The sequence below is a fragment of the Urocitellus parryii genome, chromosome 11 (genome assembly GCF_045843805.1).
Source record: "Urocitellus parryii isolate mUroPar1 chromosome 11, mUroPar1.hap1, whole genome shotgun sequence".
Classification (NCBI taxonomy): domain Eukaryota; kingdom Metazoa; phylum Chordata; class Mammalia; order Rodentia; family Sciuridae; genus Urocitellus; species Urocitellus parryii.
The window spans coordinates 19516787-19536372 of record NC_135541.1 but is presented as its reverse complement, the minus strand read 5'-3'; the positions used below and the strand labels follow the sequence as shown (position 1 = coordinate 19536372).

Sequence of the window (19586 nt, the reverse complement as noted above, 5' to 3'; positions counted from 1 at the left end):
TAAACCAAAAACACTACAGAAGTATCTTCAGGCTATATATAAGGCACATATGAAACAAAAGTGAATTTTTTGTTTAGACTAGGGTCCCATCCCCCAAGATACCTCATTATGTAAATGCAAATATGCCAATCCAAAAAAATCCCAAACACAGAACACTTATGGTTGTCAGAATTCCAGATAAGCAACACTCAGCTATAATCTGACAAGGTGGTAATAAGTAAGAAAAGATACTCTGGCCTGTCACAAGACTTCCTAGGCCTCAGTTATATCCTTAAAGAAAGGAGCTGTCTTTAATATTATAAACAGTTAACCAACAGATGCCTCTTCAAATCATTTGACTTGAGTGACACCTCCAGAAGAGGAACCTGAGTGTAACAGGTCAGAATTTAATCCAATAATAATGGATGGTATAAGTTTCTTGCTGTCACATCTAGTTTCAATAGAGTCTGGAAAGTCTACAGCATAAACCCTTCAACAGCATAAACCCTTCAAGTGCAGGGACCTACCTTAATCATTTTCCTAACACTTTCAAAATACCGAGCTTAATGAAGACTGTTAAATATTTGTTCATCAGATCTCAGAATGGATACTCATGGACTCAAGATATTGACAACAGATACTAGTATACAATGAAAACCACATCAAACACAGGTGCTTTTGGTAATGGACCATCAGAAAAATAAACATAAATGCAGAATTTGGTAGCATCAGGTTAGGCAGAGAACCTGGTTAATAACCCCTTCCTTCACAAAAACATATAATTCTACTTTTCCCTTGCTCAGAAGATAAAGGATATGTGTTTCCTTACTGGTACTAAAAACTTCTTCACTTCTTCCATGGCATGGGCCATGAGAGCATAAGCCTCACATGGGGGTCCAAAGACTTCAATGAAGACATGCAGATCCATATTTAAGTGGGCATACTTTGGATCTCCGCCTTTGCGAAGCTCTTCTTCCTATGGAAAAATGCAGAGACATTATATTACATGGACTAAAGAGAAAACTTTTACCTCTAGGCCAAAGGGATAGCAAGATATAACCTGAATATTTTGTGAAAAACAATAAGCTTTAAGAAGAAAGTTAAAAGAAAAAAAAAAAAGTTCTGCAGAGGGCTGGGGATATGGCTCAAGCGGTAGCGCACTTGACATGCATGTGGCCCAGGTTCGATCCTCAGCACCATATACAAAGATGTTGTGTCTGCTGAAAACTAAAAAATAAATATTAAAATTCTCTCTCTCAAAAAAAAAAAAAAAAAGTTCTGGAGAATAGTTAATTTACACAATATACTAAACTTATACTTGGTTAACTATTCTCTTAAATCACTGGGGTATTCATTGGTGTGCTTATTAGAAGGCACAAAATAGAAAAACTTAATTCTAGTCTCTATTCAGCTAACAGCTTGTTGTTAAACATTTGCAAGTATGTAGGGGGTGTGTGTGTGTATTTATGGCCCAAGCATTTGTTTTTAAGTCCCAGGTAGAGAGCTCTTAATCACCACTAGCTCTGCTTATCTGCTTATACGGTATGGGGGATTCTAAAGAAAGAAAGAAGTCAAGATACAAGAAAAACTCAAATTAAGTCTCACAGGTAAACATACTTCAGCCTAAGTATATGCATCTAATGAGAAATGTTAATGAACAACAGTAGAGGGCCTGAAAAAAACAACATTTTTTTTTTTTTTTTTAATATTTATTTTTTAGTTCTCGGCAGACACAACATCTTTTGTTGGTATGTGGTGCTGAGGATCGAACCCGGGCCGCACGCATGCCAGGCGAGCGCGCTACGGCTTGAGCCACATCCCCAGCCCCAAAAAAACAACATTTGTCAATTAAGAAAAAGGAGGCCTGGTGGCTGAGGCTGTAGCTCTGTGGCAGAGAATTTGCCTAGCATGTGTGAGGCAGTGGGTTCGATCCTTAGCACCACATAAAAATGAAACAATAAACGCATGCTATCCATCTACAACTAAAAAAAAAAAAAAAAAAGAAAAGAAAAAGGAGGCCTGAAAGAGTTTAGACTAGCACAGTACATCTCATCTAAAAAAGCTGACCTAGAAGGCTAAGACTATTCTGTTGTGGTGGGAAGTTTCTTGGTCCTTAAAACAGTACACAGTGAGCCAGGCACAGTGGTGCACACCTATGATCCCCAGCAGCTTGGCAGGCTGAGGCAGGAGGATCACAAGTTCAATGCCATCCTCGACAACTTGGCGAGATCCTATCTCAAAATAAAAATAAGAAGAGCTGAGGATGTGGCTCACTGGTTTAGCACCCCTGGTGCTTAACCTAGCAAAAAACGAAATAAACAGAAAACAGTATACAGTGTATGGGCTATGGCATGGAAAAGAAGTAAGTATTGGGTGGGTTTTGTTGTCAGAATTACTCATGGTTCCTTTTGATTACATACTTTTAGCAGTCCCACATTCCAGCTGGCTAAACAAGAGACCATCTAATCTTCAAACTCATAACACTGCTGTTCTACTTTTTCATGTTACCAGAAAGGAGATATGTTACATGTTGTTCACATTTTGATGTGGGTAAGTTTTAGTAAACCCAGCTAATATTTCAAGTTTTCACAGTTAAATATAAACACCAAAGATGATATTGCTATTTGGACAGCCAAAATTCTAAAAGAAAACAATCATAAGGCACAGGGTTGCCAAGCAAGTAAATTAACTTGGTCTATAATCTCTTGTATCCAGTGAAAGCTTATGAAGTCCTATTGTATAGGTATACAACACTTGTACCGTAAGTCATCCAAACTGGATGCCAGGGCAACTAGAAGGCATTAGGGTGTTATCTTTGCCTCACAAATATGAGCTTACCTTGGCTTTGTCTCTCATTGAGCCCTTTCCCAATACAGAGATCTTTGCACCAGTTTCTTCCTGCAGTCTTTTGATTGTATTCCCTTGTGGTCCAAGAATCTTCCCCACAAAATTGAACTGACAAGAAAATTAAAAAAAAAAAAAAAAAGATTTCTGAAAACACATGGCTCCTATAAAACATTTCCACATATACTATCTAATTTGATCTTCAACAACCACGTAAAATAGGTATCACCATTCGCGTTTTACTGAAGGATATAGAGGCTATACTGTGATTAGGTTAAAGTTATACATCTAAAAAGCTGGCAGTTCACAGACCTGAATTTCAGTTTCATGATATAGTCTGGTCATCCCAGCAGCTCAGGAGGCTGAGACAGGAGGATAGTGAGTTCAAAGCCAGGCTCAGCAAAAGCAATGCACTAAGCAACTCAGTGAGACCCTGACTGTAAATAAAATACACAACAGGGCTGGGGATGTGGCTCTGTGGTTGAGTGCCTCTAAATTCAATCCCTGGTTCCCCCCCGCCCCCCAAAAAATTACAAGTTAATCATTTGACAGAGAGCAACTCTTCAGACTTCAAGGGATTTTGATTGTTCAGAGAAAAGAAGGAAAACAAACAAACAAACAGATGAAAAATTCTTTTTGATAATAAAAAGATGGGGCTGGGGTTGTAGCTCAGTGGTTGAGCACTTCACATGTGTGAGGCACTGGGTTTGATCCTCAGCAACACATAAAAATAAATAAATAAATATTGTTGTGTCCATCTACAACTAAAAAAATATTTTTTAAAAAGATGACTATATTTTCTTTTTGACTATAGCTATGTTATTCATTATGGACTTTCAACTCCCCAAAACAGGTACTCAAGCATGGAAGAGAACCTTCACAGGCTTAGATCCCATGCAGTACAATCCCTGCCAATGACTCCCCTGCTTATAATGTTAATTCAGAGAAAAGAGGCACTTTTTGCCTTACCTTTGGGTACTGCTTGACAGGTATCAGCACCCGCTCTTTCAGCTTCATGTTCTTATGAGAAAATAAGTCCAAATAATTCTCCTCATCGTCCTTTTTTGAATCCCCTTTCTGAATCTTCTCAATTTCTGAGTAAGAAAAACAGAATTTATTTCTGCTCTAGTAAATAAAGGCAAATTTCCAAGACAGCTTAAAGCAATAACATGGAGTACACTATGTAATAAGACCAAATTGTTCAAATGAAAGCACTAATTTTAGATAGACTGGCTGAAAGCACCAATGCTATATGAATTTGACTAGGGAACCATGAGTCCGATTTTAATAAAAGCAATTTGCTCTTCCAACCTCACCTGAAGACTTTACATCATCCAAATATTTCTTGACATAAGAGTAAATAGATTTAACAAAGCTAATGAGATGAAGGAAAGCAAGATAAAGGAATTTTTTTTAAATTTAAATCTTTATCACAAAAAAGTACAGAGTAAAACCTTCATGAAGAAGCAAAAATCAATAACTTATGTAATGGACAGTTTCATTAAAATTCCACTGTAGCAGTAGTGCTTTTAGATACTAGTCCTTAAGAGTTTGAAAGATCTAGTGGGGCAAGGTGGCACATGCCTATTATCCCAGCATCTCGGGAGGCTGGGGAAGGAGGATCTTAAGTTTGAAGCCAGCCTTTGCAATTTAAGACAGTATCTCAAAATAAAAAGGACCAGGGACTGAGGTTGTAGCTCAGCGGTAGAGCATTTGCCTAGCACATGCGAGGCATTGGGTTCTATCCTCAGCACCAAATAAAAATAAATAATAAAATAAAGATATCATGTCCATCTACAACCAAAGAAATTAATAATAAAATGGACTGGGGATGTAGCTCAGTGGTATAAAGTCCCTGGGTTTAATCCCCAGTACAAAAAAAAAAAAAAAAAAAAAAGGAAAGAAAGTGTGTTAGCATGTATGAGGGCCCTGAGTTCAATTCCCAGTACTGGGGAACAAACAAACAACCATACACACACACACACACAAAAAAAAAAAAACCCCAAAAGATAGAAAAAAATGAATGAATTGAAAGATCTGGTTCTTACCCTGCCACTCATTAACTATGTGAAATTAGACCAGTTATTTCACTGCTCTGAATGTTGGTCTCATTTGTAAAATACACAATATGTACTTTATGAGGTTGCTATAAAGACATAACGAGGGGCTGGGGTTGTGGCTCAGTGGTAGAATGCTTGCCTAGCATGTGCAAGGCCTAGCTAGGTTCGATCCTCCATGCCACATAAAAACAAATAAAATAAAGATATTTAAAAAAGACAAAATGAAATAACACATATACATCCAATTAAAGTCCACTCTTGACAGGTGTGGTGGCACATGCCTGTAATCCCAGTGACTTGGGAAGCTGAGACTGAAAGATCTCAAGTTTAAGGTCAGCCTCAGTAACTTGGTAAAACACTGTCTCTAAATTGGTGGGGGTGGAAAAAATAGTCCATTGCTTAGAAAATGCTTAATACATGCCCCTGTTATCTAATCTAAATCCAGTCATTGTCCTTGAACAAGAAAATGTATCAAAGTACTTTGTTTTGGTTTTGGCAATATTGGGATGGAACACAGGGATATCAAACCACTGAGCTACCATCCCCAACCCTTTTATTTTTGGACAGTGTCTCACTAAATTGCGCAGGCTGCCTCAAACTCCTAGGCTCAAGTAATCCTCCTGCTTCAGCCTCCCAAGTAGCTGTTAGTGCAAGCATACTCCACCAAGCCCAACGGGCAGAACTATAAATGCCAGGGCTTTTCACACTTCTATGTTTCATGCTTAGAACAGAAAACAAATTTGAACTTACAATTAACAGACTAAATGCTCCATTTAACACCCTGTTTGTTTAGTGTTTTACTGGTGCTAGATCCTGCCCTCCACCCCTTCCCATCTACTTCTAATATTAACTTTTTGGTTAGTTTTGAGCCCACCAAACTGACCACACCTTTTCTTGAGTTTGCGCACTAGAAAACTAGGTGCTTAATCCTCAAAGTCCTAGAGGAAAAAAGGTGTCACAATTCTGACTTGCAAAAAAAACCACTGAGAAGCCTGTAAGAATGTGAAACAAGGTTGGAGTTGTGGCTCAGTTGTAGAGCGTTTGCCTGGCATGTGTGAGGCACTGGGTTCAATTTTCAGCACCACATATAAATAAAACAAAGGTCCATCAACAACTGAAATGTGTGTGTGTTTGTGTGTGTGTGTGTGTGTGTGTATATATATATACACACACAAAAATTTTTAAATGTGAAACAAATTATATCCTTTGTTTTATCTATTATCTTCCGTGTTTCCTAACTACCACAATGCAGTTATAGGGTATATAGGCACCAGAAAAATCATTAAAACCAAGGCTTTCTATAACTTCAAACCTCATACTTTTCCTGTTGCTTCTTAATGGGGGCAGGTGAGGGCACTTTATATAAACAAGGAAGAGTTAGTTCAGTACTAGGGATAGAACCCAAGTGGTGCTTTACCCTTGCTTGAAGCCTGTAATTCTGTTTAAGTCCTACAGGAAGCAGAGTTGTGAAACCTAATACAGAAGAAAAGCTTATTTACATGCAATGTAATGCACTCTTGCAAATTTAGGATCTCTTTATAACAAGGATCCTTCTGAATTTTGAACTAGTAGGAACATAATAGAATCCCTTTGCCAATTTTTTTTTAAATTTTAAAAAACAAAGTGAAAGCATTTTTGGAAAATTCAAAGAATAATTATTTATAAAATATTTTTTTAGATGTTGATGAACTTTTATTTTATTCATTTATTGATATGTGGTGTTGAGAATTGAACCTAGTGACTCATACATGCTTAGGCAAGCACTCTACCACTGAGCCACAACCTCAGCCCCAAAGCCTCAGCCCCCAAAGAATGATCATTTTAAGAGTTAAAAGAAAAAATAATTAGAAGTCTAGTCTAGGAAGCAAAAGACTAAGCAAAAAGCAACCTCAGCCTTCAATAAGGATCATCTTCCATATTTGGAGATTGAGCGACTATTTATTTATTCAGTGCCTATTATTTATCAAACACACTACAAATGTTACCTCAAAAAATAGCTCAGTGATGTAGCTGGTACATTCACATCTCCAACGCTTTTTTGAGACAGGACTTCACTAGGTTGCTGAGGCACAATACCTTCATTTTAATGTGGTGCTGAGAACTGAACCCAAGGCCTTGCACATGCTAGGCGAGCACTGTACCACTAAGCCACAACCCCAGCGCCCCCACAATACCTTCATTTATTTATTTATTTTTATGTGGTGCTGAGGATCGAAGCCATGTGAGGCGAGTGCTCTACCACTGTGCTACAACCCCAGCCCTGAGGCTAGCTTTGAACTTGAGATCCATCTCAGCCTCTAGAGCAGCTAAGATTATAGGTGTGAGCCCCCATGTCTGGCTTACATGACTATCTTTAGGTCAAAAGCTATTCAAGTAAAGCACCAGAAAAATCATTAAACCAAGGCTTTCTATAACTTCAAACCTCACACTTTTCCTGTTGCCTCTTAATGGGGGCAGGTGAGGGCACTTTGTATAAACAAGGAAGAGTTAGTTCAGTTCTAGGGATAGAACCCAAGTGGTGCTTTACCCTTGCTTGAGTACATCCCCAGGCAACTTTTTTTTTTTTTTAACTGTTTGAGACAGTCCTTACTAAAATGCCAAGGCCTCAAACTTGGCAGTGATCCTCCTGACTCAGCCTCCCAACTCACTGGGATTACAGGTATGTGCCACCACATAGCCAGCTTAATAAAAGTTTAGGGAGCACAATTTATACCCTCAGACACTGTCATGCAGCCTAAAGGCAATGAAAGGGCTTTATGGGTGCCTCCCATGTTCAGATGCCTGATGATCTTTTTCTTTTTCTTATGGTGCTAGGGTTAGAACCCAGGGCCTTGCCTTGTGCATGTGAGGCAATTACTCTATCAACTGAGCTATATCCCCAGCCCTATTTCTCTCCTTTTGTTTTCAACTCTATATTTCTCTTTGGCCTTACTTTTCTGGGAAAGGAAGAGCAGCCTATAATGGGAAGCAAGCCAAAAAATAAAAACAAACAAAAAAATTCCTAAAAACGACTTACCCTCAGGCAAAAGTACTTTCTACACAACACTTTTTTTTTAGTTGTCAATGAACCTTTATTTATATGAGGTGCTGAGAATTGAACCCAAGGGCCTCATACATGCTAGGAAAGTGCTCTACCACTAAAGCCACAATCCCAGCCCTCTACACAACATTTATGAAACTGACTCCTTTAAATGATCTTTGCCAGGGCCTCTGGAGACCTTGGATGTCCCAAGAGTCAAAGAAAGAAAAGCTGAGGTATAAACAACACAGATAGGTGACCCCATTTATTTCCTAGCCAGGCACCTTGAAATTAATTATATCTAGTGTCTTCACATGGCAAGAGTTTTCAATTTGTTATCTTGTTTTGTCTTTATAACCAGTATCATCCCTACTTAACAAGAAACCCAGGCTCAGAAAAGTTATATAACTTGTGCAAAATTATAAAACCAATTAGTGACAAGGCAGACACTTAAACCAAGTCACTTTTTACACCAATCAGAATAAATTCAACTCATCTCATGGCATTTCTTTTACTATAACTTGATCTTTCTTTTCTCACTACCCCACAGGTCTTAAGCTCCCAAGTTTAAGGTTGTTTATAATATATCTCAAAGAAAGAACATGTTTTTTGTTTTGGGTTTTTTTTGTTTTTTTTTTTTTTTTTTGCATGTGTGTGGGATGAAACCCAAGGTGCTTAACCACTCAGGCATATCCCCAGCCCTTTTTATTTTGAGTCAGGGTCTGGCTAAGTAGCTTGCCTTGCTAAATCGCTGAGGCTGACCTCAAACTTGCAATCTTCCTACTTCAGCCTCTAGCATCACTGGGATTATAGGCATACACCGCCCACCCCGGGCAGAATATGAGTTTTGAATCAAGAGAGAACTGGGCTTGAGTCCTGCCTCTGCTACATGCTTGGTGTGTGGCCTTTTATTTTATTTTGGTAGCAGGGATTGAACTCAGGGGCACTTAACCACTGAGCCACATCCCCAGCATGTTTTATATTATATTTAAGAGACAGGGTCTCATTGAGTTGCTAAGGCCAGCTTTGAACTCACAATCCTCCTATCTCATCAGCCTCCTCAGCCACTGGACTACAGGTGTATGCCACCACGCCCAGCATGACCTTACTTTTAAAAAGGAGAATGATGATATGCACATGTATAAATATGGCATAATAAATCCCACTATTATGTATAATTATAATGTACCAATACAAAATAAAGGATAATAGTTTTTAAAAGTAACAATGCACACAAAAATGTTAACACTAGGGGCTGAGGCTGTAGCTCAATGATAGACCACCTTGCTTGGATTCTGTTCCCAGACTACATACAAAAAAGTTACTAGAAAAAGTATGAAAAAAGTATATACAAACTTTATCAACTGGACTGGTTTACCTAAAAACCAACTACCAGGTGTATTTCATTATCTCAGCATTTGATAAAGAAAAAGACAATGGTCAAGATTTTCTGACCATAGCATCCAGAGATGTTTGCTTTGCTTTTTTTCCCCCAGCCCTGGGAACTTATCAGGAGTAATTTGCCCATGAGCTATATCCCCAACCCTTTTTTTTTAAGTTGAACATCTTTGTTTTATTAATTTATTTATTTATCTATTTATTTATTTATTGTGGTGCGGAGGATTGAACCCACTGCCTCATAGATGCAAGGCAAGAGCTGCACCACTGAGCCACAACCTCAGCCCCTCCCCAGCCCTTTTTGAGAGGTCTCGCTAAGTTTCCCAGGCTAGTCTCAAACTTGCCTTCCTCCTGCCTCAGCCTCTGTAGTCACTGGAATTACAGATGTGCACCATCATGCCCAGCCAGAGACAGTGCTACGAGGAGGGCAAAATTCACCGAAAATCTGCTCCAAAAGGTAAGGGATCATGTTATTCTCTACACTCTCAATGCACATGGTTCATACTTCTAACCATACTTCCCTTTCTCTTGTTAACAATTTCTGGACCCCTTCAATCACAACCAGAATATCTGCAATTTTTAGTACAATGTCTGATATACAGCTATAAACATTTACTGAAAGAAATGTACCACTTAATATCCCAAACTTTCCTTAATGATTCATGACTTTATCATTCCCAAATTTATATTGCTCCTTCCTTTACTGTAGTAAAGGAAGGAGCAATATAAATTTGGAATCACAAATCCAATAACCCACCGTCTTTGGGGAGATGGAAAACAAAACAAAACAACCTCCATTCTTTATCAAAATTACATATTGTTTCAAGCAAGAGCACTAGAGCTCTTTGTCCCCCAACTCCCAAAAAATAGCAATCAAAAGCCTGAATTTAGGGCTGGGGTTGTGGCTCAGTGGTAGAGCGCTTGCCTGGCATGTGCAAGGCATTGGGTTCGATTCTCAGAACCACATATAAATAAATGAATAAAATAAAGATCCATCAACGTCTTAAAAAAATAAAATAAAATAAAAGCATGAATTTAGAGACCTTTTATAGGGGCTCAATTCTCACATTCCAAGACAGTGGCATATTGACTAAAGTTTTCCAGATTCTTTCCTTAGGGCACAATTTATTAGAGTTTAGGGATTAGTCTTTTTAAGATTTTTTTTAAGTTTTTGAGATAATTGTAGATTTACATGCAAGTTTCAAGAAAAAAACAGGTCCTGGGGCTGGGGATGTGGCTCAAGCGGTAGCACGCTCGCCTGGCATGCGTGCGGCCCGGGTTCGATCCTCAGCACCACATACAAACAAAGATGTTGTGTCCACCGAAAACTAAAAAATAAATGAATAAAAAAAAAAAAAAAAAAAAAGAGAGAGAAAAACAGGTCCTGGCCAGGCACAGTGTGCAGGCCTATAATCCCTGAGGCTGAGGCATGAGGACTGTCAAGTTCAAAGCCAGCCTCAGCTACTCAGCAAGGCCCTTAGCAACTTAGTGAGACCTTGTCTCAAATTTTAAAATGGTGCTGGGGATGTGGTTCAGTGATTAAGTGTCCCTGGGTTAAATCCCCAGTACCAACAAAACAAAACAGAAACAGATCCTGTATACTCTTCACCAGTTTTCCCCATAATAACATTTTTCTTAACCTATAGTACTATACCCACAAAATTAATATTAATGCAATACTATTGGTTTTATTCAGATTTCACCAGTTTTACATGCCCTTATTTGCATGTTTAGTTCTATGTAATTTAATCAAATTCAAGATACAGAGAGCTGGGAATGTAGCTCAGTAGTAGAGCACTTGCCCATCACCACGTCAAAGGCCCTGAGTTCTACCCCCAGCACCTCAAAAAAACAAAAACAAAAATAAAACAAAAAAAAAAACAAAACACCGCATGCACACACGCACCTTTCAACAACAAAAATACAAAGAACAGTTCTATCATAAAGATCACTCATACTACCCTTTTATGGCCAGTAACAACGTTCCCTCATAATTGGCAACCACTAATCTGTTTTCCATCTCTATTATTTTTTTTCAACAATGTTATATTAATGGAATCATAAAGTACTTAAAACTTTTTTTTTTGGGGGGGGATATTGGAAATTGAATCTAGGGGCACATAACCACTGAGCCAAATCCCCAGCCCCTTTTTGTATTTATTAGAGACAGGGTCTCACTGAGTTGCTTAGGGCCTCACTAAATTGCTGAGGCTGGCTTTGTACTCTAGAACCTCTTGCCTTGGCATCCTGAGCCTCTGAGATTATAGGCTTGTGCCACCACACCTGGCTGTACTTAAAACTTTTCAGATTAGTTTTTTTTCACACCATAATTTTTTCAAGAGCCATCCAACTGTTGCATTTATCAAAAGTTCATTTATTTGCATTGCCGAGTAGTATGCCATGGCACAGATGTACCATGGTTTAATATTTCACCTACTGGAGGCATTTGTTTTGTTTCCAATTTTAATGATTTTGATTAAAGCTGCTATGAACATTCATGAACAAGCTTTGTGTGAACCTGAGTTTTAAATTCTTTAGACTATATAACTGCTAAGTCTTATGGTAAACAAGATTTTTAAAACAAAAGAAAACTACTTTATTACAGATAATAATGCTTCCCAATATTTTGTTTTATCTTGATAGTATTTGTGTTCTTCAAAAATAGAATCGTGGGTGGAGGGCCACAGCTGACAGGGTACTTGTCCAGCATTGGCTAGGCTCTGGTTCAATCTCCAGTACCACAAAACAAAAAGAGAAACAAAAATAAAAACAGTACTGTATCATATGTAGTTTTATGGAGGCTTATTTTTTCACCTAACATTAAATTCCCAAGATTTCTCCATGTTGTTGCAAGTGGTTAGAGTTGGTTCATTTTTACTGGTTACAAATATTTTATTTTGTAAATCACATTATTCAATGACTGGTCAAACAAATCACACCATTTTGTGAACAAGGAGCACAATTTTATAAATGAGGTATTCATGTGCAAATTTCTTTGATCACATTCCTAAGAATGGTGTTGCTGAGATTTTAAGGAATTTCAATGTTCAGCTTTCAGATGAAATGTGGTTGAACCAATTCACATTTCCACCAGCAATGTATAAGAATTCCTAATTTTTCAGGTGCAAGTGGTGCACACCTGTAATCCAGGAACTCAAAGACGCTGAGACCGTGGTGCACTCTTGTAGTCCCAGGAACTCAGGAGGCTGAGACAATAAAACTGCAAAATGGATACCAGCCTGGGTAATTTAGCATGATCCTATCTCAAAAAAATTATTTAAAGGACTGGGAGAATAGCGCAATGATATAGTGTTCTTGGGTTCAAACCCTGGTATGGAAGAAGGAGAAAAAAAGAAAAAGAAATTCCTTCTAATTCACATCTTAACAAGCTATACTTCTTGTTTGACTTGATTTTGCTCAATGTACATTTTCATTAATTTCCTGTCTCTTAAAACAAATTTACCCACTTGTCTTCATTTACTCTTTTAATTACTTTATATTCAATTTGTCAAGTTGGAAAAATCCAATTGGAATTAGTTTAGAAAATGCAAAACCAACAGATTAATTACAAAGTATTATTCTCATTATACTTTTAATTCCCCTCTACTCCAAGGATATGGCTTATTTCTCGATTCAGATCAAGATCTTCTGGTGACTTTATTTTTTAAATTTTTCTGCACTACTGGGGGTCAAATCCAGGGCTGCTACATCCTCAGCCCTTTTTCATTTTTGAGATAGGATCTCACTAAATTGCTGAGGCTGGCATAAAACTCAAGATCCTCCTATACCAACCTCCCTAGTAACTGGGATATCAAGCCTGCATCATCGTGCCCAGCAACTATTAAATCTATTATACTAACTTTTTTTTATTTTTTGCAGTGCTGGGGATTGAATCCAGGGTCTTACGCATATTAGACAAGCACTCCACCACTACACTACATCCCCAGCCCTGCTTGCTTATATTTATCTTCATTTAACTGTGGAAAGTTTAAAAAAAAATTAAAAAGAGCAAGCAGACACATATAACAGCATTTTATGTTCATTATATAAACTAACACAAATAATAAAAAATCATTTTTAAGCCAGACGAAGTGGCACACTTCTGCAATCCCAATGACTCCAGAGGCTGAGGCAGGTCACAAATTCAAGGTCATTCTCAGCAACTTAGTTTAGTGAGACTGTTTCAAAAAAAAAAAAAAAAAAAAAAGCAGGGGTGGGGGTAGGGATATATACCTGTAATCCCAGCAATTTAGGAGACAGAAGACAGTAGGATAGCAAATTTGAGGGCAGCCTCAGAAACTTGGCAAGGCCCTAAGCAACTTAGTGAGACTAAAAAGGACTGGGGATGTAGCTCCATGGTAAAGTTTCCTGGATTCAATCCCTAATACAAAAGAATCTTTTTTTCTCCTTTCAGAAAACAAGTTGACTGATTCCTTGTGTTTCTACAATTGCATTTTATTGTCATCACAGCTGAATACCAATTTGGTTAACAGAGAAGTCTATATTCAAAATCTACATCCCTGAGAATTATATCAATATTTTTCCATCAAACATTGAAGGTGAATATTCATTCATAAAATAGCACGAGGCCATTCTGGGCAGCACTCAAGACACAGGGGAGACAACAATGAATAAAAAGGCAACAACAAAAAAATCCCTGCCCTGGAGGAGCCGAGAGTATAGCTATGAAGGAGTAATCAACAAATACATAATTATAGTATATAATGCACCAAAAGGTAATATGTGCAAATAAACAGCAGATAGGGCCAGCAAGATCTATATGGGCAGTACAAAAAGGTAGTTTGGGTCTCATGGCACCTTATGAGAAATGGGCAGGTTTCCCTGGAGGAATCCTAGTCTAAGTGCTAGGCTCTGCACCTTGGATTTCCTCCTTTTTCTGTATCTTGGTATCCTCATCTTCACTGGCCTGTTAGCACTTTTTTTTTTTTTTTTTTTGCACTGGGGCTTGAACCCAGGGGTGCTTAACCAGTGAACCATATCCCCAACCCTTTTAACTTTTTTTTTTTTTTTTTTTGAGACAGGGTCTCACTAAGTTGTTTAGGGTCTTGCTAAATTGCTGAGGTTGGCCGCAAGCTTGCAATCCTCCTGAGTCAGCCTCCAAAGTTGCTGGGATTACAGGTGCACACCACTATGCCCAGCTAGGGCTTACTATTTAAGTACTGAACTTACTACAGTGGGGGAGGGAGAAGGGGTTGTTGCAGGGAAAGAGGTGTTAGGTGTGTAAATCCAGACACAGATTTAAAATCCAGTACCTAGCTTACTAATTTTGTTACTTTTCTTTTTTAGATGTTGATAGACGTTTATTTTATTCATTTATTTATATGCAGTGCTGGGAATCCAACCCAGTGTCTCAGAAGGGCTAGGCAAGGGCTCTACCACTGAGCCACAACCCCAGCCCTAATTTTGTTATTTTACACAAATTACTAATCTCTGGGTGCCTTGGTTTCCTCCTCATCTTAGAAATAATAAAGAGAAAATTCTCATAGTTATCATGAAGGTTAAACATTAAATGTAAAGTTCTCGGTCCTGTGTCTAGCACAATGTTAGCTATATTTTCCTTACATATGTTCTTTCTTTTAAAAAAAAATATATATATATATATATATATATTTTTAGTTGTAGATGGGACACAGTATCTTTATTGTTTATTCCTTTTTACATGGTGCTGAGGATTGAACCCAGTGCCTCACACTTGCTAGGTTAAATGCTCTACCCCTGAGCCACAAACCTGATGTTCTCATCAGGGCTGAAATACTACTATTTGAGTCTGAGTCTCCTTTCCTCACAACTTGTGATAACTTCACTGCAATCCCTTTTTACATATCACTTAGAAATACCTTAAAAGTGAGACCCAACAAATATCAAGATTTATCCAAGTTAGAGTTGTCATACATCCCAACAACTCTCTTGCTTCAGTGAGTCACATTACCTCAATTCTATTTCACAAATTAAAATTTCAGTTTGATTTATAAAAAAACAACAACAACAAAAGCACTGAAATGAGCTAGGTTGTGGCCTAGTGATAGAGCACTTGCCAAGCATGTATGAGGCACTGGGTTGATTCTCAGCACCCAAATGAATAAAGTAAAGGTCCATCAACAATTAAAAAAAATTTAAAAAGCACCAAAAGCTCAAGTTAAAACAAAATTAAAGAGCATTCTCTGAGAGAGAAAGGTGAAAATCATAAATAATAATTAAGGATCCATAGTTTTTGAGGGTAAGCCTAAGAAACCGTCTTTTAAAAGATTAACACCCCAGGCACTAGATGAGGTCAGAAAGACAAAGACATATCTGGTGTTTTCAGATTTTTAGTCCCATGGATCTACAATTAGAAGAAAACTGTAGTGACAAAATTTTAATAAAATGATTATAGGTCAAATGAAACTGTCACTGATTTTACATAACCATTTAATCTCTAAAATTCACCACCCCACTTTACAGAAGAGGTTACTGAGACTCAGGAAATTTCCCAAGATCAAGTTAAAACTAGTAAAGGATCAATTTCCCTTAACTGGGAACTGTCAACACCTTAAAGCTCCGAAGTTATTTTATTCTCATGCATTTAATCTAAACTCATTAAAGATTTGAGAAAATAAAAATAAGACCATCAAGTCAACCTTTACCACTTAGTCTGACATTCCAGAGTCTGCATGTGCACACTTTCAGATTCAAATACTATTAAATACGTAACAAACCTTGCCCTCAAAGAGCCCGTCAGAAGAACACAACAGAACAGGAATGTTACAATTTGAATGTTACAGAAGAGCCAATGTTGAAAATTAAGTAGCTTATCTAAAATGTTCTTGATCATGTGCTTTTATTACTATGATTAAAAGACCCTTTACCAATGTTGGGATAAAGAACAAAGGGAGGGAAATTGGAAATGATATTTTCATAATGAATCATTTTATCACATTATCAATCTTGCCAGACCCAACTACTCATTCAGTGTTGTGGGTTGTGGCTTTTTACTTGCTTAATAAAACTCGGGTATCATAAACATTTTCTAAAACAGTATTTTAACTAGAAGCAATGATCAAACAGGCAACTCGAGGGAGAAATCAGAGTGTCTGCAAGTAACTGGCAGTGCTGATCAGGAAAGGAGAGCTAGACCACGGAGAACAAAGGCTACCATTCCTGATGTATTTCACTACTGAAGCAAAAACTAAAAACTAAACAAAAAGAACAAGCCTTTCAGGTTCAAGCATCGTACAACTTCTCTCAATTTTTATCCATCTCATTGGGGAACGTCAAGTAAACCATCCTGGAGTCCCTTGCCTATCGTCTCATTTCACTCTCTCTAGGTTTATTTCCCCGCTTGAAGATAGAAAACACATGTTGTAAAATAAAGGTGAGTAACCTTCAGGGTCTGCAGCAATTTCTCATTTGATTGGCCCAAGTCAGAAATCGGATTCGGGAAGCCTCAAGCTCCGATTCCCACAAGTCGCTTCTGCCTCTGAGCAACTTCAACTCCAATTACCGCTAAGTCCAGCCAAGCCTCAGTGACCGCGGCGCACTGGACTGGGCATTCCACTGCAGCTCGACCCTCCCTCCCCGCTCGGGCTGTCTTCACCTCCTACCCCGCGGTGGAGGCGCTCCCGGGCCCCCCCCCGCCCCCGAGACCAAAAGGCTTTCCCTCTGGGGAGAGCGTAGAGATGAGGGTACATTCTGGAAGGCTCTGAGCACTTGGGGAGCCGGGCAGCTCCAAGAGGGAGGAGGGGGCAGGGTCCGGGAGGGGGCGGGAGTCGGCGCCATCCATCAAACGCTCCGCGCTAGGAGATCTCGGAGTTTTATCCGGGCCTCCACCGCAGCCCAGGAATCCTCCCTCGCACCCTGGGCCGGGTGGGTATGTGGGGTCCAAGCTCCCGAAGAGAAGTGATGAATCGCGGCCCGGATCCCCAGGGGACGTGAGGCAAGAGAAACAAAGCCGCGGCCACCCGGAGGCCCGCTTACCTGCCGTCAGAAGCTGCATGGCATGAGTAAAGGACGGGTCGAGCGAGTCCTTCTCAGCCATGAGTTCGGGCAGGTACTTGTTTTCTGGCTCCATCTTGACCGAGGCCGTGGCTGACGGGGGTAGCAGTGGGGTCGGCGCCGGCCCGCCCACTGTGGCGTCGGGACCTGTGGCCGAGGGAGGCAGCAGCGGTGGCGGCTGCGTGGCTGGCGAGGCCCGGGCGCCCCCTCGGGGCCCCCCTCCGCCTCCCCGGGACCGGTGAGGCAGCGGAGGCTGCCGAGACGGCGTCTGACGCACCGAGGGGTGGGCACCTGAGGGGTCCATAGAGCCGCTGCGGCCCGAGGACCGGGTCATGCGCGCGGCAGGATCGTCCCGGCGCTGCATCGGAGAGGATGTGCGAGCGAGAGAGCGAGCAAGGAAGCGACGCGGCAGAGACCCGAGCGGCGGTTGGCAGGGGTGGGAGAGCAGGGGCGACAGCGACCGAAGCCGACCCGAGCGACCCAGCGAGAGAGCACCGGAAATGAGGCGGCGCGCGTGCGCAGCCGGCCACCGGCACCGCCCTTGGGTTTCTCCGCGAAGAACAAAGTCCCCAGTCGGGCCACGGCGCTTGCGCACCGCCACGGCGCCCAAAGACGTCCCCTCCCTGTTCCTCTTTTCCCTCTGAGCCCGCCGGGCCGGATCTTGGGGCGCGTGCGCGGGCGACCGCGGGTTTCGTTCGTTTTTTCTTTTCCACGTGACTCGGCGCTAGCGGGACACGTGTCTCCTCCCCTTCTGGCCGGGTGCGTGGAGGGGGCGGAGGATGTGGAATGTCTTTGTCTGCGCGCGGGCCCGCGGAATGTGGGGCGGGAGACCTGTTACTCACGGGCCACGCCTCCTCCAACGGCTGAGCCGCGGGGGACCCTGGGGGCAGACGGTGCAGGACCAAATGGGAGTGGGGGTGGAGTGGGAGAACCGTCACCGAAGCAAGGGAATGAGAAAGTGTCGCGGGGGTGGTGGGAAGGGGAAAGAGAGAGAACTGAGGCGGGAGGTGGCGAATTGGGAAGAGACAGGGACCTGCGCAGGCAAAAGGGGAAGACTATGGGAGCTTCTGACGCAGGGATGAGTGGTAGGGATGGAGAAGGGAATGCTGGAGTGAGAGGCTGCCTCAGTGGGAAGACTTAAGGCCACTTATTGCAGGGCTTCAACGAAGAGGGAAGTTTACATGAGCGATGAGAACCCAAGAAGTCGTGTCCCAAGGCTTCCAGTATGTTAGGTTTTAAAACGTTAGGCATTGTTGGTCAGAGAAATCTTATTAGAGAAGCTTTTTAGTAGATCATCTAACATTCTGTTGCTTTCTGCTGACTTCGTGTTTCTCCTCCGAAAAAGTGGATTCAAGGCCAGGTCCTTCAGAATAGCTGAATCATTAGGATGGCTCCTTCTACCACTGATGTGAATGTTAATCTTCTGCCTCAGTTGGCCTTTCACAAACCATTCCAAATTTGCTGGAAGAGAGAGCTTTAACACTGCCCTAAAGGCCAAGATACTTAGTTTCCCAAGGTATTCTCACCCTGGGGTACTGTATGCAAGTGGAGCCTGGGTCTCTACCACCACCACCACCACCACCCCCCCAAAAAATTGGGGCCTTCCCCAACTTTCCCTTCCCTTCACAGAATTTTGTTTTCCCTAAACTAGTCACTTTATCCCTTCTTTTGTATCTGATGAACCAACACGGATCCAGTGAACCCACACTTTTCAGGAATTCTGGAACCTGGAAATTGTGGACATTTGGATCTGAAACTTAGAACCCTTCAACTAGGGAACATTAAGGCCTGGCTATGACCTTCTTTGGGGTAGGAGGAAAAAAATCAACAAATTACCTCAAGAAATAACAAAACAAATATCTGTATATTTTATATATGTATAGTATATTATTTATATTATTACATACTGTGTATTGTGTTGTATATAAATATTGTGGTGTTTTATGTTAAAAATTTCCTGGTGTCGTGTTTGCTTTTGAGGGTCGTTTAAGTGACCCTTGTCTCCAAGTCGTGGGGACCTACCCCTATAATCCAGGCTACTCAGGAGGTTGAGGCAGAAAGATCCCAATTGTGAGACCAACTTCATCAACTTAGACCGTGTCTCTAAATTTAAAAAGGACTCAGAATGTAGCTCAGTGAGAAAACAGCCCTGGGTTCAATCCTCAGTATACAAACACAACATAGGCAGTGACCCTTGTCTTTAGGTAGTTTGAGGTCAAGTAGGCAAAATATGTTATTTCTGTGGCAATTTTTTTTTTTTTTTTTTTTTTTTTGGTGCTGGGGATCAAACCCAG

General features: G+C 40.5%; 1 protein-coding gene across 2 annotated transcripts in view; it reads right to left on the bottom strand.

Annotated features, from left to right (window-relative positions):
- Khdrbs1 (KH RNA binding domain containing, signal transduction associated 1) overlaps positions 1 to 17817 on the bottom strand; it is a 41839-nt gene extending 24022 nt beyond the window's left edge. For both annotated transcript variants that reach the window (XR_003301048.2, XM_026391718.2), the window contains exons 1-4: positions 17275 to 17817; positions 3793 to 3917; positions 2818 to 2934; positions 809 to 955 (exon numbers count right to left, since the gene is read on the bottom strand). Coding sequence is in view for 1 of the 2 variants with exons in the window: in XM_026391718.2 (XP_026247503.1) it covers positions 809 to 955; positions 2818 to 2934; positions 3793 to 3917; positions 17275 to 17656 (771 nt within the window). In the remaining variant the exon portion in view is untranslated. The remainder of the gene's footprint in view (positions 1 to 808; positions 956 to 2817; positions 2935 to 3792; positions 3918 to 17274) is intronic.
- Between the last annotated feature and the right edge of the window lie 1769 nt (positions 17818 to 19586).